This window comes from Microcebus murinus, chromosome 7, assembly GCF_040939455.1.
Source record: "Microcebus murinus isolate Inina chromosome 7, M.murinus_Inina_mat1.0, whole genome shotgun sequence".
Taxonomy (NCBI): Eukaryota; Metazoa; Chordata; class Mammalia; order Primates; family Cheirogaleidae; genus Microcebus; species Microcebus murinus.
Genome location: NC_134110.1, coordinates 69,986,358 through 70,013,286, shown reverse-complemented (window position 1 = coordinate 70,013,286; position 26,929 = coordinate 69,986,358). Strand labels below are relative to the sequence as shown.

The 26,929-nt window shown below is 33.5% G+C and overlaps 1 protein-coding gene across 1 annotated transcript; it reads right to left on the bottom strand.

Annotated features, from left to right (window-relative positions):
- Nucleotides 1–395: 395 nt before the first annotated feature.
- On the bottom strand, nt 396–26,929 carry C7H8orf88 (chromosome 7 C8orf88 homolog). The gene is made up of 6 exons (XM_012760725.3): nt 26,546–26,929; nt 18,722–18,820; nt 16,826–16,899; nt 9,566–9,641; nt 2,502–2,608; nt 396–812 (listed from the first exon to the last, which is right to left on the bottom strand). The coding sequence occupies exons 2-6, from the start codon at nt 18,798–18,800 to the stop codon at nt 789–791; spliced, it is 360 nt and encodes a 119-aa protein (XP_012616179.1). The 5' UTR covers nt 18,801–18,820; nt 26,546–26,929; the 3' UTR covers nt 396–788.

The window sequence follows — 26,929 nt, the reverse complement described above, 5'->3', positions numbered from 1 at the left end:
AACTTAACACAACTCAATTATTTGCAAATGCCTAAATTTTTCCTCTTTTGGAAATAAAGATACCAGTTTTATTTTGCAATTGCCCAACTTCTGTTCATATAGTCTGATTAATGACATAAGTAGTTATTTTTCTACTTTAGTTTCATTACTATTATCATTTCTAAATTATCAATCTCTGCTATTAATTATGAATTTAGACAATGTTATCAAACACCTAGAGACCAATCATATATTTGAAAAGAAACGCCTATGAAAAAATTGAGAACCATGAATTGAACATCCTGAATCACTCTTGTTCTAAGCCTCTGAAGAGATTGTAATGATCTATTCACACACTGGTCTGAAATCAGTGGGAAACAAAACAAAAGCAATTTTAAGAAATTATGTACCATATATACATTGTAGCAAATACTTTATATTTGAGAATCTTTACAGCTTACATTTCCATTCCATTATTACAAGTGATGAAAAGCAAAAAATTGCAAGTAGCATGCAAATTGTAATTACACAGTCTTCCCACTTCACTAACCAAATTCCTACTTTCCAGTGTTACTTCCCAATTTGTGCAGGAAACTGCCTGCAAAGCTGAAACTGATTAGAAAATTCTTTATAGTTTAAAATATCTCTTTCTCACTTTAAGAGAAACCAAATAGCCAACCATCAAAATTAAAAATAAATTGAATTGTCACAGTCCTTTACAGTTATTGTTATAGATCCACTTCATTTGCAGGTGTCCAAAATATAAAACAAATAATTCTTTATCTTCAAATTCGTCTGTTCTTAAAATGCTACTTAAAACTTTGGTTGTTTTCCTGTAATATAAAAGAAAGAGTTATCAGTTGATTGAATACATTTTTTGCTAATTAGTTTATCAAACCAAAATACTGTGAGCCTACTAAGTGTTTACAGATCTAAATGCATGTTACTATAGAATCTATTAAAATAAATGGAATTGTCAAATAACAAAACAGTTCTTCTGTGTTTAAAAAATACATGTAATTCATTTTTAAATATATTTAATTGTATTCCAAACTGCTGTTCTGTTTTCTGTGGTATCTAGCTTTAAAAAATGTATTAATGCATAAATCAAAAGTAAACTTAATTCTAATGTGTTTGTTCCAGATAAAGTGTATGTCAAATTTTTATTTACAAAATAAAATATTAAAGATGGAAAGGTTGCAAATGAAAAAGTGACTATATTTTATATAACATTGAAGTTTATATTTATTCTTATAGACCAAGGATTATATATCCCAAAGATCTTTGAACAAGTGGGAAAATTCAAACATCATCAAATACATTTTTCCTCACTAAATATGCCTATTTGAGAAGCATTATTTTAAAAGTTGGTCTTTTTATGGTTAGTTAAAAATTTTTAATATATGCTTTAATTTTAAAATAAGAATTGGCTGAGGTAAGTTAGAGAGTTTAAGAAATATTGATATAAACTACAAAGAACATAAAATCTTTTAAAACTGTAATTGAGAAAAAATACTATGGATTCCAAAGGGTTAGACTCCCAGAAATGGAGACAAAAGGTAGTAGGTCTATATCTCACATTCTATTCTTATCTCAATAGAATCTAGTTCCTTTTACCTATATAAAAGTATTTATGAAAACCCTAACAGATTAAAGTCAAATTCCAGTTAAATTTAAGTAGAGACCATAAAAGATGGAAATCATTTACTAAGTGCATAATGAGAGATAGGTACTATGCTAAGCACTCTCACACATTATTTTATTTAATCCTAACAACCAGAGGAGATTACCATTCTTATCTGTAATTGCAAAACTTTGGTTCAATGAGGTTAAGTGACTTGTCCAAGTTTGAATTATCAGTACACAGAATGGACTTACAAATTGAACCCAAGTCTGATGCCAAAACCCATGTCCTTTCTAATAAACATCTGAAAAGATATATATATATGTATGTATTATGTATATTCATAAAGATGGAATTTAATAGGATAACACAGAAATATAAAGAGCTAAAAGTAGCAAAGACATGTTGAAGAAAAATAAATGACTTGTTTTACTGTATAAAAAGACTAATGGAACAGAATAGAGAGCCCACAAACAGACCATGCCTATATTGCCACAAAGTTGTCAGAGGACTATCCTTTTAATAAACATTACTAAAATGACTAAGATAGCCATGTAGAAAAAAGTAAAACTTAACTCCTATTTCATATCATACAGTAAAATCAATTCCAGGTGGATTATAGAACTTAATTGAAAAACAAAATAGAACTTTTAGAATATGGCATGATATTTTCATGACCTCTCAAAAGAAAAATATTTCTGAAAAACAATTATTCCATTCTATTTCTTGAGTGGTAATTACTTTATAATAATTGGTTATATGCCTTTAGATTTTTGTACTTTTCTGAATTATATTTTGCAGTAAAAAAGACTATAAATCTAGAAGTAGAGTCAAATGAAAATGTTAAAGACAAATTTTGGAATACAATGTTACAATACAAAATTAGAAGACTACTTACTGGCTTTTGAAGTACAATGGGATGATCAGGCAGAAAGTCTGGTTTTTTTCTGCAGATGGAAACACTTGAGAGCTTCAACAGGAAATCTCTGCTGTATTTAATTCTCTCTGAAGATATTAAACATCAAATGTAATGTTATAAAACACAGAACTGTCTAGATCACTTCTGGCTCAGTTCTTTCTGGATGTATCTTAACTTCATTATTTTATAAAATGATGAGTAGTATCTATGCAAAAAAGAGGGGAACAAAAGCTTTGAAAACCATCTACTGCCTCCAGTTTTCCTTTAACACAGCAAGGAAGCCAAGTAACCAAGAGAAAATGAAAGACAATTGTTTGAGAAAATGGATAGGTAAGGCATGGCTTTTTTGTCTGGTTATTCAGGTCTAATAAAATGATCTGGTATTATAAAATATAACAGCAGTAACACCCGTTGGGCAATTTAGATTCTGCTAAAATGGAAACTTAATGAGCCTATCTAGTCTTAACACTATAAACTAAACATAATAAAAATAAATTCAAGTCAAGAAATACTGTATAATACCTCCTGTGTACCAGGGATTATGCTAGGTAATGGTGAATAAGCCCCAAGATAGGGCCCCTGTCTTCAAGGGGAACAATAATTCAAATATCTGCACATTTCTCATCAGAAATGATCACCAGAAACTATCACCAAGATATACCACATGCTGGGCCAGAAGATAGTGGGAAAATATTTTTAAAGTGCAAAAACAAAAGAACAGTAACCCAGAATTCCATATTCAATTTAAAAAATCCCTCAGGAATGCATGTAAAGACATTTTCAGATAAAGGAAAACTACAAGAATTCATCTCTAGCAGATGTGATCTACACTAAACGCTAAAGGAAGTTCTTCAGGCTGAAGGGAAATTATACCAGACGGAAACTATTTTTCAGAAATAAAGAGCAAAAAAGATGGTAAATAGCTGGATAAGTATAACAGATTATTTTTTTCCCAAGTTTTATAAAAAATATACAATACTGTTGGAAAGCAAAAATTCTAACATTGGTGCAGTTTTCAAGGTATGGAGATGTAATATACATAACTATAGTAAGAAGGTCAATGCAGTGAGGTGAAGGGAAGGGACCTGCATATGGTTGCAAGGTTTTACCATCATCATTATGTATGAAGTAGTAAAATATTACTAAGTAGAAAGGTTATATATTATAAATCCTTAGATTATAATTGAGAAAATTTAGGTAATATAATCCCTAGAGCAACCATTTAAAAAATACAAACAAATATAGCCAAAATCCAATGGATAAATTAAAATGAAATACTAACAAAAATCCAAAACACTCAAAAGAAGGCAGTAAAGGGGAAAAGGAAAAACAACCAACCAAACAAAAAACAGAGAAGACAAAGTGAAAACAGATAATAAAGTAACAGACCTAAATCCAACCAAATTGACACACATTAAATGTTAACTTAGGTGATTTATGACAGGGATCAGTGAAATTTTTCTCTAAAGGGCCAGATAGTAAATATTTAAGAATATGGGGACCATACAACCAGCATCACAACTACTCAATTCAGTCTTACTGCACAAAAAGCAGGCTCAAATATATAGATGAAGGTGTGGCACTGGCCTGTGGACCATAGTTTTCTGATGCCCCAGGTTAAACACTAAATTAAAGGCTATGAGTTGGCAGCATGAATAAATAAAGAAGACCCTATTATCTGCTGTTTGCAAGAGATGTGCATTAAATATGGCACATATAGGTTGAAAGTAAATGGATATAAAAAGATATACATGCAAAAACTAGGAGTAAGAAGGCTGGTTATCTTAATACCAGACAAAGAGATAACAATTATCAATGTGTTGTGCCTAATACAGAGCTTTGAAATACATGAAGCAAAAATTAACAGAAATAAAATGGGAAAGAGACAATTCCACAATAGTCAGATAATGTAAAAACTCCTCCATCAGGCTGGGTGTGGTGGCTCACGCCTGTTATCCTAGCACTTTGGGAGGCCAAGGTGGATGGAGCGCTCAGGGTCAGGAGTTTGAAACCAGCCTGAGCAAAAGCGAGACCCAGTCTCTACTAAAAATAGAAAGAAATTAATTGGCCAACTAAAAATATATAGAAAAAATTAGCTGGGCATGGTGGCACATGCTTGTAGTCCCAGCTACTTGGGAGGCTGAGGCAGAAGGATCGCTTGACCCCAGGAGTTTGAGGTTGCTGTGAGCTAGGCTGATGCCACAGCACTCACTCTAGCCAGGGCAACAGAGTGAGACTCTGTCTTAAAAAAAAAAAAACAAAAAAAAAAACTCCTCCATCAATTGATAGAACTAGACATCATTTTATAGGATTATGTTATTTGTGAACAGACATAATTTTACTTTGTCCTTCCCAATTTAAATACCTTTTATTTCTTTTTACTGCCAATTGGCTCTAGGTAAAATTTCCAATATAATATTGAATAAAAATAGTTAAGGTGGGCATTCTTATCTTATTCTTGATATTAAGGGGAAAGCTTTCAGTCTTCCATCATTGCATATGATGTTAGCCGTAACTTTTTCATATATGCTTTTTATCATGTTGAGGAAATTCTCTTCTATTTCTCTTTAGCAAACACTTTTTATCAGGAAAGAGCACTGGATTTTGTCAAATGCTTTTTCTGTATCAATTGAGATGATCATGTGTTCTTCCTCCTGAATTCTGTTAATGTGGTATATTATTACTAGTTTTCATATGTTGACCTAACCTTGCATTCCTGAGATTAATACCACTTGGTCATGGTGTGTAATCTTTTTACTATGTTGACAGTAAAAAGTTGCTAGTATTTTCTTGAAGACTTTTGTATCTATATTCAAAGGGATATTGGCTGTAGTTTTCTTTTCTTATGATGTCTTTGGCTTTGTTATCATAGTAATACTGGCTTCACAACAGTTGGGAAATGTTCCCTTCTCTTCAATTTTTTCAGAATTGTTTGAGAAGGATTAGTGTTAATTCTTCTGTAAATGTTTACCAGTGAGAAGCCATCTATCTAGTCCTGAACTTTCCTTTGTTGGGAGGTTTTAATTATTGATTCAATCTTCTTGCTCACTATAGGTTTATTCAAATTTTGTATTTCTTCTCAAGTCAGTTTTGGTAAATTCTGTGTTTCTAATATTTTTTCTATTGTAACTAGGTTATTTAATCCTTTGGCATACAACTATTTGTAATATTCACTTATAATTTTTTATTTCCATAAATTCATAGTAATGTCCCCACATAAAATAAGTTTATTTTGTATATTAATGAACAATCCAAAAAATTCAATTTACAATAGTATCAAAAAGAATATAATACTTTTAAATATTTGTAACCAAGGAGGTGCAAGACTTGTACACTGAAAACTATAAAACATTGCTAGAAGTTAAAGAAAACCTAAATGGGAAGATATCCTATGTTCATGGATTGGAAGATTTAATACTTAAGATGGCAATATTTCCTCAAAGTGATCTACAGATTCAATGCCATCCCTATCAAAATAGTAATGGCTTCTTTTGCAGAAATAGAAATGCTGATCCTAAAAATAACATGAAATTGCAAAGAACCCCCAAATAGCCAAAACAGTCTTGAAAAAGAGCAAAATTGGAGTACTTACACTTCCTAATTTCAAAATTTACTACAAAGCTACAGTAATAAAACAAAGTGTGATACTGACATGAAGAGATGCATATAGAACAAGGAAATAGAATTGAGAGTTCAGGAATAGAATTGAGAGTCCACGAAAAACGTACAACTATGGTCAACTGATTTCAACGAAGATGCCTAGACCATTTAATGAAAAAAGAATAGTCTTTTTAACAAATGATAATGGGACAACTGGATATGCACATGAAAAAGAATGAAATTGAACTCTTATATCATACATAAAAATTAACTCAAAATGGATCAAAGGCCTAAACGTAAGAGCTGAAACTATAAAACTCTTAGAAAGAAACAAGGGTAAACCTTTATAACCTTAGATTTGGCAATTATTTCTTAGATATGACACCAAAAGCATGAGCAACAAAGGGAAAAATAGATAACTTAAACTTCATCAAAAGTAAAACTTTGTGCATTAAAAGATAGAAGTAGAGAAGAAAACACGTGCAAATTATATATCTGATAAAGACCTAGTATCCAGAGAGCATACACACACACACGTGTGCTTATCTAGAAAGCATAAGCATATACACATGCACACACACACACGGAGAGAGAGAGAGAGAGAGGAGAAAAGAGGGAAAAGGTGAGGAAGAGAGGTGGCAGGGAGAAGAAGGAAAATAGATAATATGTAAGACTACAGTAGCCAGAACTCTTACAACTCAGTAACAAAAAGACAAACAACCCAATTAAAATATTGTCAAAGGACTTGAATAGATCATTTCTCCAAAGATATACAAATGGCCAAAACAACACATGAAAAGATATTCAACATATTTAGTCATAAGAAAAATGCAAATCAAAAATCACAATGAGATACTAATTCTCACCAGCTACAATGGCTTATACTAGTAAAAGAGAATAACAAGGATATTGAGAAATTGAAATTCTAGTACATTGCTACTGGGAATGTAAAAGAGTATAACTGCTTTGAAATATAATCGGGCAGTTCTTCAAAAAGTTAAACAGTATTACCATATGATCCAGCAAGTCTGTTCCTAGGTATACACCTAACAGAAATGAAAACAGGTATTCAAACTTATATACAAATGTCCATTATTCATAATAGCCAAAAATGAAAACCCAAATATGCACTAACTGAGAAATGGATAAACTAAATGTGGCATAATCTATACAATGCAATATTATTTAGTCATAAAAAGAAATGAAGTACTGATAATGCTACAACATCAAGAACCTTGAAAACCTTTCAATAAGTGAAGGAAACCAGACACAAAAGATCATGTATTATTCCCAACACAAAGAAAAGATAAATGGTGATGGATATCCCAATTACCCTGATTTGATCATTATACATAGTATATAGGTATTAAAATATCACATGTACCCCCAAAATATGTGTGACTATTACATATCAATTTAAAAGATTTTTAAAAGGTCACATATTGTATAACTCCATTTATATGAGATGTCCAGAATAGTTTAAATCCACATAGACAGAAATGGATCTAGGCATAGGGGACAATGGAGAGTACCTGCTTGATTGGTATGAGGTTTCTTTTTGGGGTGACAAAAATGTTCCGGAATTAGATAACATTGATGCTTGCACAACACTGTGAATGTACTAAAAGCCACTAGATTGTACATTTTATTAATAAAACGGTTAATAGAATGGTTAAAATGGTGAATTTTGAATTTTACTTAATCAAAAAAAAGAAAGAAACCAAAGGATTATAAGGGGATATTCTAAGATGAAAGCAAAAGTCTATTCCAGGACAATGGCTGCACAGCAGTACTAAAGAACTAGTCCATATTGGCACAGGGTAACGGAAGATAGTGAAAGGAAAGTCCCCTCTAGGAAAAGAAAAAGAACTAGTATACTTGAGCATAGATATTACATATAGATAAATGTGACAGAGTTGTTACAGCATTTTAGGCAAAGAGTTAACATAGAAAAACACAAACATTAGCTCCTGAAAAAATAATGGATTGCTTGAAAAAGGAGATATGCACCTCTTGGCTAAGCAGCTGTATTTACACAGTCATAAAAATCTAAAGTATGATTAAAACTTTAACTGAAACTTGTGACATAACCATGTGGTGGGAAAGGGAGATGGAAGGGTGAAAAAGTGAGGACTGATGTGGAAGACTTAAGTTTACATTTACCAAAACAGGACATCAATACATAATATCAAAAATTGAGAAATTTGTAAATAATTGTTTAAATATTTGTTTAGAAATATGGGAGTATATACTAAAATAAAAAGCTAATAAAGTCTTTTCAAATGTTTTAACTTTTAAACTACATATGTAGATTGAATGACAAAAATTTGGAAACTAAATTAAATCATTTTTATTTTATCTCAAAAGTAGCTAGTGCAAGAGAAACTGTTGGTTCTCCCCCAAGAGCAGTTCTTTCTTTCTGCTTCAGTAATAGAATTAGCTTGCTACACAGCTAAAGACTACATTTCCCAATCTACCCTGTCACTGTGTACAGCTGGCAATGAGATGTAAACGGAAATAATATATGCAACTTCTGAGTCACAATGCTAAGAAGAACTTCCTTTCCCCTTTCCTCCTTCCTAATAGTGAGATAGGGGACATGATGGCAGGAGCAGAGGCAGTTATCTTGCACCATGAGATGGAAGCCATGTGTTGAAGATGGCACAGCAATAAGATAGAGAACACTGGGGAAAGAGAAACTTCATAGAGCAAAACCAGTATAGCAGCTCAGAATTTTACATAATATAGAAAATCTAGGAATAAACTTCTATTTTGTTTAACAGTGGTCCCCAACCTTTTTGGCACCAGGGACCAGTTTCATGGAAAACAATTTTTCCACAGACCAAGAGAGAGAATGGTTTCGGGATGATTCAAGTGCATTACATTTATTGTGCAAACCTCTCTACTGATAATCTGTATTTGCAGCTGCTCCCCAGCCCTAGCATCACTGCCTTGGTTGGCTTCACCTCAGATCATCAGGCATTAGATTCTCATAAGGAGCACATAACCTAAATCCCTTGCACGTGCAGTTTACAGTAGGATTTACGCTCCTATGAGAATCTAATGCCACTACTGGTCTGACAGGCGGTGGAGCTAGGCAGTGATAGGAGCGATGATGGGAAGGGGCTGTAAATACACTCACTCTTGCTCACTTGTCCCTCACCTCCTGCTGTTCGGCCCACTTCCCAACAGGCCAAGGACCAATACCAGTCTGTGGCCCAGGGATTGAGGACCACAGTTGTTTAAGACCTTGTTATTTATTCTGGTCTCTCTTTTAAAGCAGTAAAACCGACAGCCTGACTAACATAGACAGAAATCAACCTAAAAATATATAATAAAATTCTTATGTACATAGGTTTGCAGCTAAGCAACAAAGTAATATTACCTTTATGTGACTGCTAAGACATTGTGTGATGAAACTGGGAACTATGGTAAAATTTTACCTTTTTTAACTGGAGACTGATGTTGCTGTTGTTCATTAAGACCTTGAGAAAAGGTTTGCATTCCATTCGTCTTACACTGTTGAACAGGAAAATATATTTTTAAACTCAGGTTTAGAAATTTTATATAAACTTTTTTAACCATCCCAAACTACTTTCCTACTAATCAAAATATTACTCAAGGCATATTTGGGGGCTAAGTGATAAATATTCATTACAAGTCTGCTTATTAAAAATGAGCAACAAAAACATCTTTCAAAATATATTCACATATATCTATAAGTATTTTTGCCATTATTATAATTATTTTTGAAAGGGAACATAAAACTAAAGATAATTATATGGTCTTAAAGATATAATTCCAAAATCATTAAAAATATTTTTAATTCATGAAAACAACACATTTTTACTCACACGAATCTACAATAACAAAGTATTTACTTTTTTAATCTCATGTAAAATAAGTCCTGATGTCACTTTATAAGCATATAGACTGTTTCACCCAACATCTTGTATTAATAGAGGAAATAAGAAAAAAATTAATTTATCTAATGAAGCAAAGAAAATCAGAAACATTGGCAGAATGTAATGTCCTGAACAGAGAGATGCCTTGGCCCAGAGGTTTTCTAGTCCCATTTGCATGACCATCTTTATTGTGAGATTGGCTAAACTAATCTAATGACATTTTAAAAATCCATGTTTTAACTAAATCCTTTTCTTCTGATTCCAAGCTCACCAAGAAATATTCTGACAATTTAGCTTTCCATAAATCTCCCTAGAAGCAGACAACATACCAGTAATACCAATATAAGAATCCCAGAACACAAAGTAGCAAGATTTCACCAACCCCCAAGAAATGATCTCCTTTTATGCTGAGAAAAAATCAGTTTGCAAACAGTCCTCGGACCAATGTAATTCACTACAGTAGAGTTCTTTGAAGATATCCATGCTAGAAAATGAGTATTTCTGCTCTTCAAATCATGGAGTTGGCAAGTTGTAAGACATTCCTTAAATTTCTGCAAATGTTACCAAGGTAACACTGCCTAAAGGCAGAATGACTCATTATTTAACCTTATGGCACAATAAGGAGATAATTCTACACTATTGAGACATCTTATATTTCATCAGAAAAACATCAAGTTTTAGTAGTTTTTTAAGTAGAGATAGAAAAAAAAATGGAGAATGTCAAAGATTTTGGTTTTCCAAAGTTCTTCCTGTTAGATTGAATTAACTATAATATGGTATTCTAAGAATAAAAAATTTTCTAAGAAAATGTTAGCAGACACACTTCACTAATGTGGTAACACCTACTTAAATGCAAGATCTAAAATCAAACTTACAGGTAAAATTGTACTTTATCATGTCTGCATACATTAAAAACTGAAAATACTGATTATTTTCAATCTTCATAGCATGTAAAAAAGTACACCTATAAAGCAAGTATTATGATCACTGTGTTACAAGCAAGGAAAGTCAGGTCCAGAAGGATTTGGTGACCAACCCAAAAGTATACAGATAAGAAACAGTTGAGCTAGTTTTTGAAACTCAGGGCTACCACATGTAGTTATGAAGGTTGTGCATCTTAAGGAGTGCCATTTACAACACAAATGTATATTTTCTAGCAGGTGGCAGCAAAGTATCTTATTCTAACAAAATCTGTGTTTTTCTATAATTTTTGTTTCTCTTCTAATTCTTGCAAAGATGCCAAATGGGTAGCAGTGGCCCTGTTGAACTCAATCATTTAATAAACATATAATGCCTATGACATGACAAGCACTGTGCTTTGTATCAGAAATACAAAGATAAACATGACATTCCAGTATCTGTTCTCAGAGACTTACAAACTAAAAGGCAGACAGAAAAATAAAATACCAAATCACAATAAAATTTGTGAAGATCTATAATAAAGATATGCAGAAGTGCAATAAGACTGAGTAAGGGTGTCAAACTTGGCTTAGAAATGTTAGGAAAAGGCTTTACATAGGATATGATGCTTAGATTGACATTTGAAGAACTTAGTAGGAGTTAGCCTGGCTAATTGGTGAAAAGTGGATGTTTATGGACTAAAAGAGTAGCCACATGCAGGGGAGCATGGGATAATATGGCTAGTTCAGGAAATGGAAAAAGTTAAATAGGCTTGAGTAAAACATGATAAGCACCAAGATTTTTATTTTTTAAATTTCAAGTCAAGTGTTTTTCACAATATACAGTACAATCCCCAGTATGCATTCCAACATACTCTATTTAGCTTTTTTATATTCTATAGCAAAAAATGTTCCCAGTCCCTGTCACTCATCTTAAACAAATGTATACCACTGAGATCAGCAAAGAGAATAGGAAGAAACAAATACATATCAATCTCCATTTTGGGAATAACAATTTTAAATGTGAGATTTATAAATAATATCCATCAATAATCCCAGCACTTTGAGAGGTTGAGGTGGTAGGATCCCTTGAGGCCAGGAGTTCAAGACCAGCCTGGGCAACATAGCAAGATCCTATCTCTACATAAACTAGGAAAAATTAGCTGCACATGGTGATATGTGTTTGTAGTCCTAGCTACTTAGGAGGCTGAGGTGGGAGGATCTCTTGAGCCCAGAAGTTCAAGGTTGCAGTGAGCTATGATCATGCACTCCAGCCTGGGCAAGAGAATGAGAGCTCTGTTTATTAAAAAAAAAAATCAAAAGACAAAAGTTAAACAGGAAAAAAGTTGTAACTCATATCATAAAGAGTTGGTTTCATATAAAAGAGATCCAGGAAACAAACAAAAACCCTAAAAAAAAAAAAGAATGGACATTCTACTAAGTGAAGTATCACAAGAATGGAAAAACAACCACCACATGTACTTACCATCAAATTGGTATTAACTGGTCAACATTTATGTGCACACATAGTAGTAACATTCATTGGATATCAGGCAGGTGGGAGGAGGAGATGGGCATATTTACACCTAATAGGTGCGACGTGCACCGTCTGGGGATGGACAGGTTTGAAGCTCTGACTTGGGCAGGGCAAAGGCAATATATGTAACCTAAACATTTGTACCCCTGTAATATGCTGAAATAAAAATAAATAATAAAAAAAAAGAATGGGCAAAGGACAAGAATTGGTAACACAGATGAAGGGAAATGACTCTTAAACAGATCAAAGATGGCCACAAAGTTATAATACTCCTCCCATCAAGAGGTAAATTCTATATCTCCTCCCCCTGAAAACTGGCAATCTGACTATTAAAAGACAGCAAAAGTGACAATGTGCTGGTTTCCAGTCCCAGCCCTAAGAGACTGGCAGCTTCTACCTCCTGTCTCTTAGAATATTAGTCTTGGAACCCAGATGTAGTGCTGTAAGAAACCCAAGCCACTTGAAAAGGTCATGTAGGTGCTTTCTCAAGTCCATAACAACAGCTGAGCTCCAAGACAATGGCCAGTATCAACTGCCAGCCATGTGAGTGAGCCATTTTGATCATCCAATCCAGTTAAGTCTTATTGAATGATTTCTAGTCCTAGATACTATCTGACTGCAACCACATGACTGAACTAAAGTGAGAAATGGCCACCTGAGCCCAGTCATACCACAGGGCCAAGAAAGATAATAAGCTTTTGTTTTAAGCCAAAGTTTTTAAGTACTTTGTTATGAATAATAAAAATAAATATGTTAAAGGAAGTTGTTGTGCAGAAGGAAGATAAACACAGACAGAAACGTGGACTTACACAAAGAAATAAAGAATGCTTGAAATGGAATAAATAAAGGTAAAATAGAATTCATTCATTTTTAAAAACTAATTTAAAAAATGAATAAAATCAAAAATAGTAATCATGTATTGTGTGTTTATAGACCAAATGAAAATAAAATTATTACTATAATAGCACAAGAATGGGAGGAAGGACTCTACAAAAAAGCTACTAGATCTAATAATTGAGTTCAACAAGGTCGATATACAAAAATCAATTATATTTCCAAATCCTAGCAACCAACAAGTGAAATTTAAAATTTATAAAAGATATCATTTATAATAGTATGAAAATATATGAAATACTTATAAATTTGACAAAAGATGTTCAAGATCTCTATGCTAGAAAATACAAAGCATAAAGAGATATCCCATGCTCGTAGATCAATATTATTAAGATGTCGATTCTTCCCAAATTAATTTATAGATTCAATGAAAATTCTAATAGGCTTTTTAAAATAAACATTGACAAGCTCATTTAAAATTTGAATGCAAATGCAAATGACCTAGAATAACCAAGACAAATTTTAAAAAGAACAAAGTTAGTGAACTTTCACTACCTGATTTTGAGACTTATAAAGCTACAGTAGACTTATAAAGTATAATGTTGACATAAAGATAAACATAAATCAGTAAAACATAATAGAGAGTTTAGAAATAAATTCATGCATGTATGATTTTTAACAAACTGTTATGGTTCAATAATAATAAAAAAAACCATTAAAAGAAACAGGCAAAAGATTTGAACAGGCACTTCACCAAAAATAAAATAAAAATAATAATAAAAAAGGAAAAAAATACAGATGTCAAATACGCTTATAATAAGATGTTCAATCTCGTTGATCAATAGTAAAACACAAATGTAAAACACAATGAAATACCACTACTTACACACTAAGATGGCTAAAAATAAAAAGATTGACCACACTAATGTTGACAAGGGTGTAAAGCAACTGAAACTCTCACACACTACTCGTGGGAATGTAAAATGTTACAACCCCTTTGGAAAACATTTTTACAGTACCTTATAAAGAAAGCTAAACAAACTTATATGACCTATTAATTCCACTCCTGGGTATTATGTATACATCTACATAAAGACTTGTACATAACAGTCCATTATTCATAATATCCAAAAACTAGATACAATCCAATATCCATCAACTGATGAATTAACAAATTGTTGTATATATATATCATAGGATACTATCCTACATTTAAAAAAAACTACTAATATATACAACATGAAAAAAAATCTCAAAAACATTATAAGGAGCAAAAGAATCCAGCACCAAAGAATATATATGATTCCATTTATATGAAATTCTAGAACAGTCAAAACTAAACTGTAGTTAAAGGAAGTAGATAATGGATATGTGGGGCAGGAAAGAGGGTTAAGGGTTAGTGGAAGTAGGAGTGGTGAATGATTGCAAAGGGTTATAAGGCCACACTGGAGGAAGATGGAATTGTTCTTTATCTTCATCTGAGGGTTCATTAATGGGGTAAATATTTGTCAAAACTTATTGAACAAATGAGTTCATTTAACTGAATATAAATTATACCTCAAAAAAGGTGGTTTAAAAAATATATGATGCATCTCTGACATAGGTCCTGGTAGTTTTTGCATTATAATTGAAGCAGCAGACAAAATTGTAGGTTTGGAAGTAATTTATTGCATTATTTGATTTTTCTCTATAATGTCTCAATATTAATATATTCCTTGTTTTACATATAAAGTTTCTAAAAGAAGGTCAATGGTTCCCTAAAGTTATGAATATTACTGTCGTATTATTTAGGGAAATGCTAGTTGTTAGAACAACAAAACAAAACATTTTAGTGACTTATAGGAAACTCATTATAAAGCAAAAGTAGTTAAAATAACATGGTATCGATATAGAGATATACAAAAAGATCAATGGAACAAAATAAACATTCCAGAAACAGATATATCTATATGGAAAACTTATTATGTAATAATGAGCTTATAATCAATAAGTGTGGAAAGGATGAATTAGTCAGTAGGTTTTACAATTGACTATATTAAAAAATTAGATTTCTATCTTATATCATACAAAAAGTTGATTTGTATAGGTAGACTATACAACCAAATATGAAAGCAAAACTTTAAAGCTTTTGGAAGAATATATAGGAAAATATCTTTTGACCAAAGATGTCTTAAACAAAAAGTGAAATCATAAAGAAAAACACTGATAATATAACTACATTAATACTTAAAACTTCTGAACAAAAAACACGACAAAAAATAAAATGACTCTCTTGCAGATGATATTCCTGGGAAAGAAAACATTTGCTATGCTCATAAGAACAATAATTAGAATCCATAATATATTTTAAAGTTGCATAAATCAAGAAGAAGGAAACCCAAGAAAAATGGGCAAATTATATGAATTGGCAATTCACAAAAGAGGAAATCCAAATGGTAAACTAAATATATGAAAAGATGTTCCACTTCACAAGTAACAGAGAATTAAAAATTAAAACCAACCAAAATATATGATTTTGTACCCACTGCACAAGAAAAAAAAAGTTCAAGTCTAAGAATAACAAGGTAAGGATGTGGAAAAATTAGAGGCCTCATGCATTGTTCATACAAATCACTTTGGAAAGTAATTTGACAGTTATCTAATAAAGTTGAAAGTAAAAATACCTTTTAACATAGTAATTCTACTCCAATTTTATACCACAGAGAACGTCTCAAACATGTAGAATGAAACATATAGACAACAGTCATTGTAGCATTTATTTAAAAATAAAAACAAGTGCCCATCAACAGAAAATGGAACAAAAAATATGGTATATTCATATATATTAAAAGATGTTTCTGTATCAGTGCATATACAACTGCTTTATTTATTATAAAGTTGCCTAGTATTCCATTTATAAATATGCTTACACATGCATAGTCTATTTCTGGAAGTATCTGGATAAGAAAATGGTACAAGGGTTACTTCTGGTCAGAGGAAATAGGTAACTGGAGGATAAAGATTGGAGGGAAACTTCCCACTAAATGCCATTTTGCATATTTTGAATTATAAACTTTGTGACTATTTTACTTAGTTAAAAAACTAAATTTTTAATATAAACCTTAATATGAAATAAAAATGGCAAACATATATATGGGTATAATGTTATTTATATAAAATTATAAAACAATTATATTATTGCAACAAAAGTACAAATACATTCACAGAAAAACTAACAAATTGAGGATAGTTATCTCTGGGGAGGATGGGAAGGAAATGGGATGGTGGAGGAATATAATAAGGTTTTGAACTATATCTGTTAGGTTTTTTTCTTTAAGATTTTTAAAAACAAATAAAACAAAATATTTAGATTTGAAAATGCTGGGCAACAGTACATGGGTGTTGTATTCTCTTTAATATATGCTTGAAATATATAATAAATTATTTAAAAGTATATAAAGAACCTTGCATAGCATCTGGCACACAACAGCCATCTAACAAATGTTACTTTCCAATCTAATGCTTCATTTTATAATTTCTAAGACTTACTCTGCTAACTCCACTTTGTAAGCACTGAGTGTTGCATGGATATTCATTTTGAAAGTTGAAAGGGAACACTGTTCCTGTTAGGAGAGAGAAAAACTATTTTAAATATCCATGACTTTAACAAATAATTTAACATCACCTAAAAAGCCTTAGGGTCCAGGATATTATTGGCACTATTTTAAAATGTTTTCTCATACTGCATTTATTCAACATTTATCCAACTCTAGGAAATGTCAGCAGCAGTGTTAGGGGATGAGGGGATGAAAATGAGTATACAAACATGAGAAGAGTTCAGAGATACAAGAGTTCATAGTCTACTTTAAAAGACAAGCTCATAAATAATGACTATAATACAATTGGATACACAGTAAGTAATTTCAGAGATTTAGAGAAGGTACTAGGGAGAACAGAATAGGTTTAGGGGTATCAGGAAGGCTTCAGAAGAGGAAGTAATTCAATCCGAGTCTTGAAGAAAATGTAGAAGATTCCTTTGGGGATTTGAGTTGACCAGGGAATATGGAAGTATGTTGACAAAGGCCCAAGTTAATTTCGGATTTACTAAACTCTTCTGCCTAATCAATCCCTACTCTGCTGTTTGGAGTTTAAGAGGATATAAGCAAATGAGGGATCAGGGCTACCTGCTCGCCTTGTGTTCCCTCCCATTCACCTATGTAATAGCCTTGGAGAGAAGGGATCAGTGAAAAACTGGATCTGAAGAGATGAAGGGAGAGGTGCTGACAAAAGGCTGGTCACAGAAAGGAGCTGCTGCCAATGGCTTTTTATTCTTCACTTTAGGATAAAATCTGAGATTTCACCCTATACAACTGTGTCCAGTGCACCAGAAGAATATGGGATCAGCATTGCTAAACTCTAGAATAAGTCATTAATTTCAATTGTCTGTCCTAAGTCATAGCCATTTGGAAAACAAACATGACCAAAGAGGAAACAATCTGCCTGGTAGGAACCAAGGATGAGAAAATGAACAGGGGACAGGAATTAGTGCCATTTCTACCTTTTCTGTTTCATCTCTGTACCCAATAAAGGTCTTTATTTTCTAAGTAGCAAATTAATTCAGTTGAACACATGGACTAAAGAAAATTTAAATAGCACATATATATGCTATTTATTATATTTATTTATATTATTAAATTATTTTATTATATTTATTATATTATATATTATATTTATTATATATATTTATATATATATATATATGTATCGCCTAAGTTAGACCACAGAAGCTATTATGGCAACAAGTAATGAATAGAATAAAAAAGTTAATATTATAATTTAGGAGTGAAATATCAAGTATTTCAAGAATTTGTCCAAAAGAATAGTTCTATAGGCAAAAGAAAAATATTTAATTTTAGAATTTTTTTTGTTTAGATTTTGAAAAATTAGATATGTTCCAGACCAACACAGCCCTAACCTCTACCAGAGTACCAGTATGACATAACCACTATAGAATGTATAAGTGCTGTTTTGTGTTAATCTTTTTTGTTAGTTTGAATTTGGGTATATGCTCAAGATGGCTTAAAAGGTTAATTCTCTCTCCAGCATGATTGCCCTGCAGTGATCATAATCATAGGGCACAATTTGTATTGGGAGTATCACTCTTGATCAGAAGCCAGTTAACTAGGGAAATGAGATATGAAAAAAAACCACACAAAGTTACTTTCAGTCAAGGACTATTCTTCCCACCTTTATTGGTCTGGTTGACTACAGATTGGTAGATTATTAAAAATATTGGTTTTTTTGGTAAAACTTGTAAACTCTTAGTTTTCATTATTTCTCTAAACATCCTCTTGAAATAATTACTTTATATATTGGTTAGTCTTTCAAATACTAACTAGCTATTAACAAATTAATACTTAAAGAACTGTACATTATATTACTCACCTGGGGGAGAAGTCAGATGACGAACAGGTCTTGCTGGTTGAAGCGATTTACCAATCAATTTTTTGGTTTCCATTGTCATGAAGACCTTGAGGTTCCATACTTTAAGAGGGAAAGACACATTTTTATCTTTTGGACAAGATAATCAAGATGCTTTACATAATACAAAGAACCACAACACTCATTTGAAGATACTTATGTTATAAGGTGTAAAACACAAAAACAAAAAAGCATTTAAAATAATATGCAATAACTTTAGACCTTTTTATAGTATTTGTCAAAGTTGAACATCTCCCTCTTTAAAACATTTTCCTCTCTTAACTTCCATGACTCTATTTTCTCTTGGTTTGTTTCCTATTTCTTTGCATCCTCTAACTTCCCTAGCAGATTCATTTTCTGTTATCTAATTAAATGTAGGGATTCTTCCAAATGTGGCTTTGGTATTCTTAGCTAGCCTCATCTATTCTCATGATTGCAAATACCTATATAATAAATAGGCCATAATTTATATTTCTGGCATCCACCTCTCTTTTAAATTCCAGTTCTATTTTTCCAATTGCTTGATATTTCAATTTACATGTTATCACAGGTACCTCAAATTCAACATATCCAAAATCAAATTAATGACTTTGATCCCAAAGATGTCCCTCCTCCTGTATTCCTTAAAGTCATCACCAACTCTTTTGGATCACACTTGGTAAAAGATACCTTTAATTTGATGGTCTAAATTAGAGCCTCACACCCCATAATTAATCTCTAATTCCTGTCCATACTACTTCCAAAATATATCTCAAATCTATTTTCTTCATTCTCACCTCTACTCTATTTTTTTTATTTTGGCATATTATGGGGGTACAAATGTTAAGGTTATGTATATTGCCCATGCCCCTTCTCCCCCATCCCTCCCGCCCAACACCTGATAAATGTTATTCCTATATGTCCACTTAAGTGTTGATCCATTAATACCAATTTGCTGGTGAGTACATGTGGTGCTTGTTTTTCCATTCTTGAGATACATCACTTAGTAGAATGGGTTCCAGCTCTATCCAGGAAAATACAAGAGGTGCTATATCACCATTGTTTCTTAAAGCTGAATAGTACTCCATGGTATACATATACCACATTTTATTAATCCACTCATGTAGCAACAAAGAAAATAAAGTACCTAGGAATATATTTAACTAAGGAGGTAAAAGACCTCTACAGGGAGAACTATGAAACACTGAAGAGAGAAATAGCAGAGGATGTAAACAGGTGGAAGAATATACCATGCTCATGGGTCAGCAGAATCTACATTGTTAAAACGTCTATACTACCCAAAGTGACCTACAGAGTCAATGCAATCCCTATTAAAATACCATCATCACTTTTCACAGATATAGAAAAAATAATTTTATGCTTCATATGGAACCAGAGAAGACCCCATATAGCAAAATCAATCCTAGGCAATAAAAACAAAATAGGAGGTATCAATTTACCAAATTTCAAACTATACTACAAGGCTATAGTAATTAAAACATCTTTGTTCTGGCACAAGAACAGGGACATTGACCAGTGGAACAGAACAGAGAACCCATATATAAAACCATCCTCATATAGCCAACTAATCTTCAACAAAGCAGACAAAAACATACACTGGGGAAAAGAATCCTTATTCAATAAATGGTGTTTGGAAAACTGGATAGCCACATGCAGAAGACTGAAACAGGACCCACACCTTTCACCTCTCACAAAAATCAACTCACATTGGGTAACAGACTTGAACATTAGGGGTGAAACTATTAGAGTCCTAGAGGAAAACATTGGAAATACTCTTCTAGACATTGGCCCAGGCAAAGAATTTATGAAGAAGACCTCAAAGGCAATCACAGCAGCAACAAAAATAAATAAATGGGACCTGATCAAATTAAAAAGCTTCTGCACAGCTAAAGAAACTGTCAAGAGAGCAAACAGACAACCCAAAGAATGGGAGAAAATTTTCACAAGCTACACATCTGATAAAGGGCTGATAACTAGAATTTATTTAGAACTCAGGAAAATCAGCAAGAAAAAAAATCAAACAACCCTATCAAAAAGTGGGCAAAGGACATGAACAGAAATTTTTCAAAAGAATACAGAATAAAGGCCAACAAATATATGAAAAAATGCTCAACATCTCTAATCATTAGGGAAATGCAAATCAAAATTGCAATGAGATATCACTTATCTCCAGTAAGAATGGCTTTTATCAAAAAGTCCCCCAAACAATAAATGTTGGCGTGGATGCGGAGAGATAGGAACACTCCTACACTGCTGGTGGGACAGCAAACTGATTCAGCCTCTGTGGAAAGCAATATGGAGATACCTTAAAGCGATACAAGTAGATCTACCATTTGATTCAGCAATTCCTCTACTGAGCATCTACCCAAAAGATCAAATGACACTCTACAAATGGGACACCTGTACTCGAATGTTTATAGCAGCATAGTTCACAATCGCAAAGGTGTGGAAACAACCCAGGTACTCACCTCTACTCTCTTCCACAGTAGCTCTTATTTCATATCTCATTTCTTTGATCACCTTTTAAATAGATTCAAATGTTCTCCCTCTATGTCCTTGGGATACCAAGAATTTATCTACATTATGACATGTCAAGAACATGGTACTATAATTGTTTATTTATATTCCATGCTAGACAAAAACGAGGAACAGATTCTTCTTAAAGCAAGGAACAATCAATGTCTTTATTCACCCTGTGTCCCCTGCAACTAACACAGTACTTGGACTGAATCCAAAGTAGGCATAAAATAAGAATTCCCTGAACCAATGGATGAATATATAGGCTCTTTTCTCTCCAAACTATGATCCCTTTACACATACTTTTGATTTAAAAACTTCAGTTATCCATCATCTCTTGGATAATGACAGAAGCAGTTGCCAACATCCATGTCATCCATACTGAACCACTTCCCTACACTATATTATTCAAAACAACTCTATAAATTTGGCACTAATAATAGTCAGAGATCAGCCTACCTGGGTTCATATCATGGCTCTACCATCTAGTTATATTACTGTATGGCTATCAGTATCCTCTACCTCCCAGGCATGATATGAAGACTAAATAATCTACATAAAGCACTTAGCACAATACCTGGTACATAGTAAGAGTTCAGAAAATATTAGCTAATCTTATTATCATTCCCATTTTACAGATAAGGCTTAGAGAAATAAGGTAATGTACTCAAGGTCAAGAGTCTAGTAGGAAGTCATAGCCCATACCCATAATTGTGGTCAACACTCTACAATCTAGATAGCCTCAACCTCTCTTCCCATCTCACAGCTAGGGAGAATTGCCCAACTTCTGGTTAAGTAACCTTTTTATATGTTTACAAAGCACCCATCTCTTCTTCTAACATGGTACTTATTGCACTAGCTGCAATTACCTATTATGTGACTATTAAATTACAGTTCTATAAGTCAGGTATATTTCTAGAGTCTACCACAGTGTCTGGTACACAATGGTTGTTTGATAAATTGTTATTTTAATGTTATTTTCTTTCACCACATATCTAGACATTCAGGTGCTCTATCTGGAGTTTCCTCACTCTGTCTGCTGCTTTTCTCCCAAACAGCTATTAACTCTGTCAAGAGCAAGGTCAAGCTCTTGCTACCTCCTTGGAAAATATCCTTATGTCTCAACAGGTAATGTTAAATAGTTTACATGATGCTCTCTAGTTCCTAATAATTAATAGTAAAACAATAACAACAATAATTCTTCTTTCATTACCTTTCTCCTCCATGGGTCCCTACTGGATTCTATCAGTTTTATTAAAGTATATCACAGTTAAATATATTTGATTAATCTATGAGTTAATTGAGGCCACAAAAATTGTATTTTATCTCTGTATCCTAGTTTAGTTTTACTAAATAAACTCTATTAATTTTAAGTACTTCTTCATTATAACTAAAATTTTATGATACCTGCATGGGAACAAGCTTTCCAAATTTTTATGCCCATCAAAACAGTCAAAAATAAAAGCCCACTTGATTTGCACCTGGTCACCCAGAAATAATTGTAGGCATGTGATCTCATGGAAATCATAAGTCTAAGTGACTATTTTCCCAAGTATAAAATAGAGTAACTCCCTTTTAGTTCCAAGAAATGCTTTATCCTATTTAAAAATGTATTTGAGCATATATAATTTTAATGTTAAAATCATAAACTTAAAAATCTCTCAAACATTCGAGCATGTTAGCAATGATAACTAAGCTCCAAAAAGTTGATTTTCTGAAATTAGGAGATAAGCCAGTCAGTACTCCAAGTTAATACCTACGTAATTTGTAATGTATTTATTACCTAGTATTTCAACATGACTATTAACAATCTAAACAAAACTAATGCTATCTGTACTTCTTGGCAATATAACTTTGATATAACAGAAAACAAAAAAGCTATAAGCACAAGTAGGAAAAAAAGACTTCAAACAAATATTATTGATTTTTATGTGAAAGGGTATATTTAAAATGAGGACCAAAAAGCAATCCAATATACATTGCCTTATTTAATGTTTATCCTAGCCATTTAAATTTTAATTTACTACCCCTAATACTAGTAGGTAGTAACTTTCCATCCTGTTTCCCACATAAACTATTGAATCAGAATACAATAGAATAGAGTACTTTGGCACACACTTCCTTGTTTTTCATTGCTCAGCTGAAATTGAGTTGTAGGTTGTAAAGTCTTTTCCAGTTGCTGAGCAAGGCAAATCCACAGTATTCAAACTAGGGATTTTCAAGAGTTGGGGAGTTACAGAACTCTATTATATGACTTTGCAACACAAGTAAACAAAAAAATGAAAGCTCCTTTAATACCACCTACCCTTCAATTTATAGTAGGAAAGTTAACAGTGAGGGCTCCCATATATGTAAATCCACATATCAGTCAAGGAAATTAGAAAAGATGGTGCAATGTAGTACTCTAATATTAATGTTAAAAAAAAAAGTAAACTATGCCTGCATAGAAACATTGACATTATCGGGAATTAGTTTGAGATTACAATGCATACTACATACCACCATGATGTTATTAATGAAAAAAGGTAAGTATTTACAAGTAGTAATTTTATTGTAAAACTAATTAATGGGGTTATAATCAAGACAGCATTTCACAAACCAAAACCTAATTCTCAGTTTAGTTAAAAATAATAAAGACTTGCCTGAACTACAAAGTTAGTACACAAAGTAACTTCCATCTTAAACTCTAATACCTGCTTCACCCATGGAATGTAGTGTTCAGAAAGTTTCCCTTGAAGCTACTGGTACTACCTAGAGTAGACATTTATGATATCAACTATTATAAAGGACAACCTCACGATAGTGGACCTATCATAAGGTTGTCTTTTAAAATGTAAATATATAGTTTTGTGGCATAAGTGTTTTTAAAGGACATTTTGGTCCAATGTCTCAAAAATATTCTATTAATACATGCTTAGAAATAGTTTCTGAATAAAGTAATTTTTTTCAAGTTCATACATACTTAACAAATTAGCTTAAAAGGCCAAGTTGTATGAATAGAATATCGATCTATAAGTCAGGAAACCTAAGTTGTATTTGCTATTCCACATCTGGCAATACTAACTATATCTTAGGTTCTTTTTCTATTTTTTTAAAAATTGAACTAAACATGAATCCTCAGGCACCACTAATTCTGAAATTACAAATCAATGTAGAATTTTCTAAAATATAGTGAGTACAATGGGAGAATAAGCACACTTACCAATTTAAACACAATATTATTACCCAGCATATAACATTCTTTTTAAAATTAAAATACCATTATTAGATTCTACTATATGCTAAATACCTTAACTATATTATCTCATTTAATTTTGAGCCATACTTTAACTGTGGAGAAAATTATTATTAGCCCCACTTCATAGATGAGAAACCTGAGGCTCATAAAAATAAGAGACATACCCAAGTTCACACAGCTAATAAGTGCTACAAGTGAGATTTGACTACAAAGCCCATGCCTTTATTTCTAAAATTGCCTGTTTGGTAAGAAAAAGAAAGACATCTGACTGTCTGCTATTCCATCTGGGCACTGCATGTGTGGATAAAAAAGTTAACTATGAGAAGTAATATTTCTTTATAAAGTCATGCTGAATAAATTGGCATATTCTAATAATTTCCATTTCCTCAATTTATAATTTTTCTTAAAATACTAAATAAATTATGGATTACTATGCTACAGACACGGTATACTGCCATACTAATCATAGGTCACAACATAAGAAATTTCCTATATACTGTTTTTAGAAGCTGGGTACTATACTGAAAATCTCCAATTTAAATTCAAGACTTCTTTGTAAAGTGTTGATGGTTCTGCTGCCATTAAGGAGTAAGATCATATAAAATAAAATGATGAACTGGGCATCTACCCAAAGGAAAAAAAGTCATTCTATAATGAAGACATCTGCACTCCAATGTTTACAGCAGCACAATTCACAATTGCAAAGATGTGGAAATAACCCAAGTGCCCATTAATACGTAAGTGAATTAATCAAATGTGGTATATGTATTCCATGGAGTTCTACTCTGCCATAAAAAACAACGGTGATCTAGCACCTCTTGTATTATCCTAGATAGAGCTGGAACCCATTCTAAGTCAAGTATCACAAGAATGGAAAAATAAGCACCACATGTACACACCAGCCAATTGGTACTAACTGATCAACACTTAATGTGCATATGTGGAAGTAATATTCACTGCCTGTCCCGGGCAGGTGGGAGGGGGCTGGAGGAGATGGGTAAATTCACACTTAATGTGCAGGGCGGAGGGGGGGGCACACTTGTAGCTCTGGCTTGGGGGGCGCAAAGGCAATATATATAACCAAAATGTTTCTACCCCCATAATATTCTGAAATTTTAAAATAAAAAATAAAATAAAATAAAGAGATGAAAAGCCCAAATTCTCATTTACCTTGTGTTTATTTCCCATAAAACAAGACAGGATTTAATCTCAATCCCCAAATTCAAAACATTACTTTTACGAAGTTAAGATTCCTTGAAACCAAATGCTGCTTGTAAGTAAAGTGACCATTCTGATGAAATGATGAAAAGTAACACAAACGAAATATTCGGAGATTAAGAAATAAAGCAATTATGACAGGTGGTGAAAGACATTTTATATTCCACAAATCTGGTTGCACTATTCAGAAAAACTAAAACTAAGATATCAAAAAGCTCTAAACGAAGAGAGTTTCATCATATTTTCCATTTCATGCCTTCTCTTTACAACTAATCAAAAAATGGGGTTTTCTTCCCCTTCTATTTGAGGTATTTTTTTCAATACAAACACGATTTAACATTTAGATGGGATAAAACTGTGCAGGTGATAGGAGTCTGGGGCTCCCCTGACTAACGTAACTGTCCTTTTCTGTAGCTCTGCCCCAAATGCCAGCAATGAAAACCTTTTACCACAGGTTATGGGGGACGAAAAGTCTCCAAACCATCCCGCCACCCAGAACCAGATCCTGGGACAGAGACAAGAAGGCTCTGCGCGTTTGCTTTTTTAGTGGTGGTTTGTTGTCAACAACCCCTCAGCAGAGTAACTCTCCCACTGCCACTTGCCCCTCCTCGGGATCCTTCGGGGTTTCCCTTCCCCGGTGCCAGGTGCCCGCTCCCACCCGACTCTGCAGCCCACCTGCGGGGGTCGTCAGTGACCCGTCCCGACCCACCCCAGAGCTTGTTTCCCTCGCCTCAGAGACGGCGCCCACCCGTCTCCACATACCGCGGGGCCCAACTTTTGTCCCCGGGGGTCGCTCATCCTCCCCAGCTACCTACCGCCTCAAGATCCAGGAGGATTTCGGGGCAGCAGCGTCGCCGCGCTCAGCCCAGACGTGGCGGCCGAGCGCCCCGCTGCCCGTCGGGGAACGACTCCGGGGTTGTGGCGGCGGGGGGCGGGGTCGAGGGCGGCTCCGAGGGGCGCGAGGCGGGCCCGGGAAGGGAGCGGGGCGGGGCCTCGGGCGCCGGGCCCCAAGGGCGCTCGCACCCCCGCAAGGCCAGAACCGTTCAACCGTCGGCGCGCGCTTCCCTGGCGGGCGGGGCCGCTAGGAGCCGCGCGTCGAGCGCAGGAGGCGGCGAGTGGCCTCTCCAAGGTGCTGACAGGCTGGCTCTGCCCGGGGCGCGCGCCCGCATGAACACCCTTCGAGACCCCAGTCCGCGGCC

Excerpts from the sequence above, each read along its gene's own strand:
- C7H8orf88 (XM_012760725.3), bottom strand. The coding sequence starts at position 18,800 with ATGACAATGGAAACCAAAAAATTGATTGGTAAATCGCTTCAACCAGCA. Across the intron at positions 9,642-16,825 it reads TACAAAGTGGAGTTAGCAGA|TGTAAGACGAATGGAATGCA; the intron begins GTAAGTCTTAGA and ends CCTGTTCAACAG. Across the intron at positions 813-2,501 it reads CCATTGTACTTCAAAAGCCA|GAAAACAACCAAAGTTTTAA; the intron begins GTAAGTAGTCTT and ends TTTATATTACAG.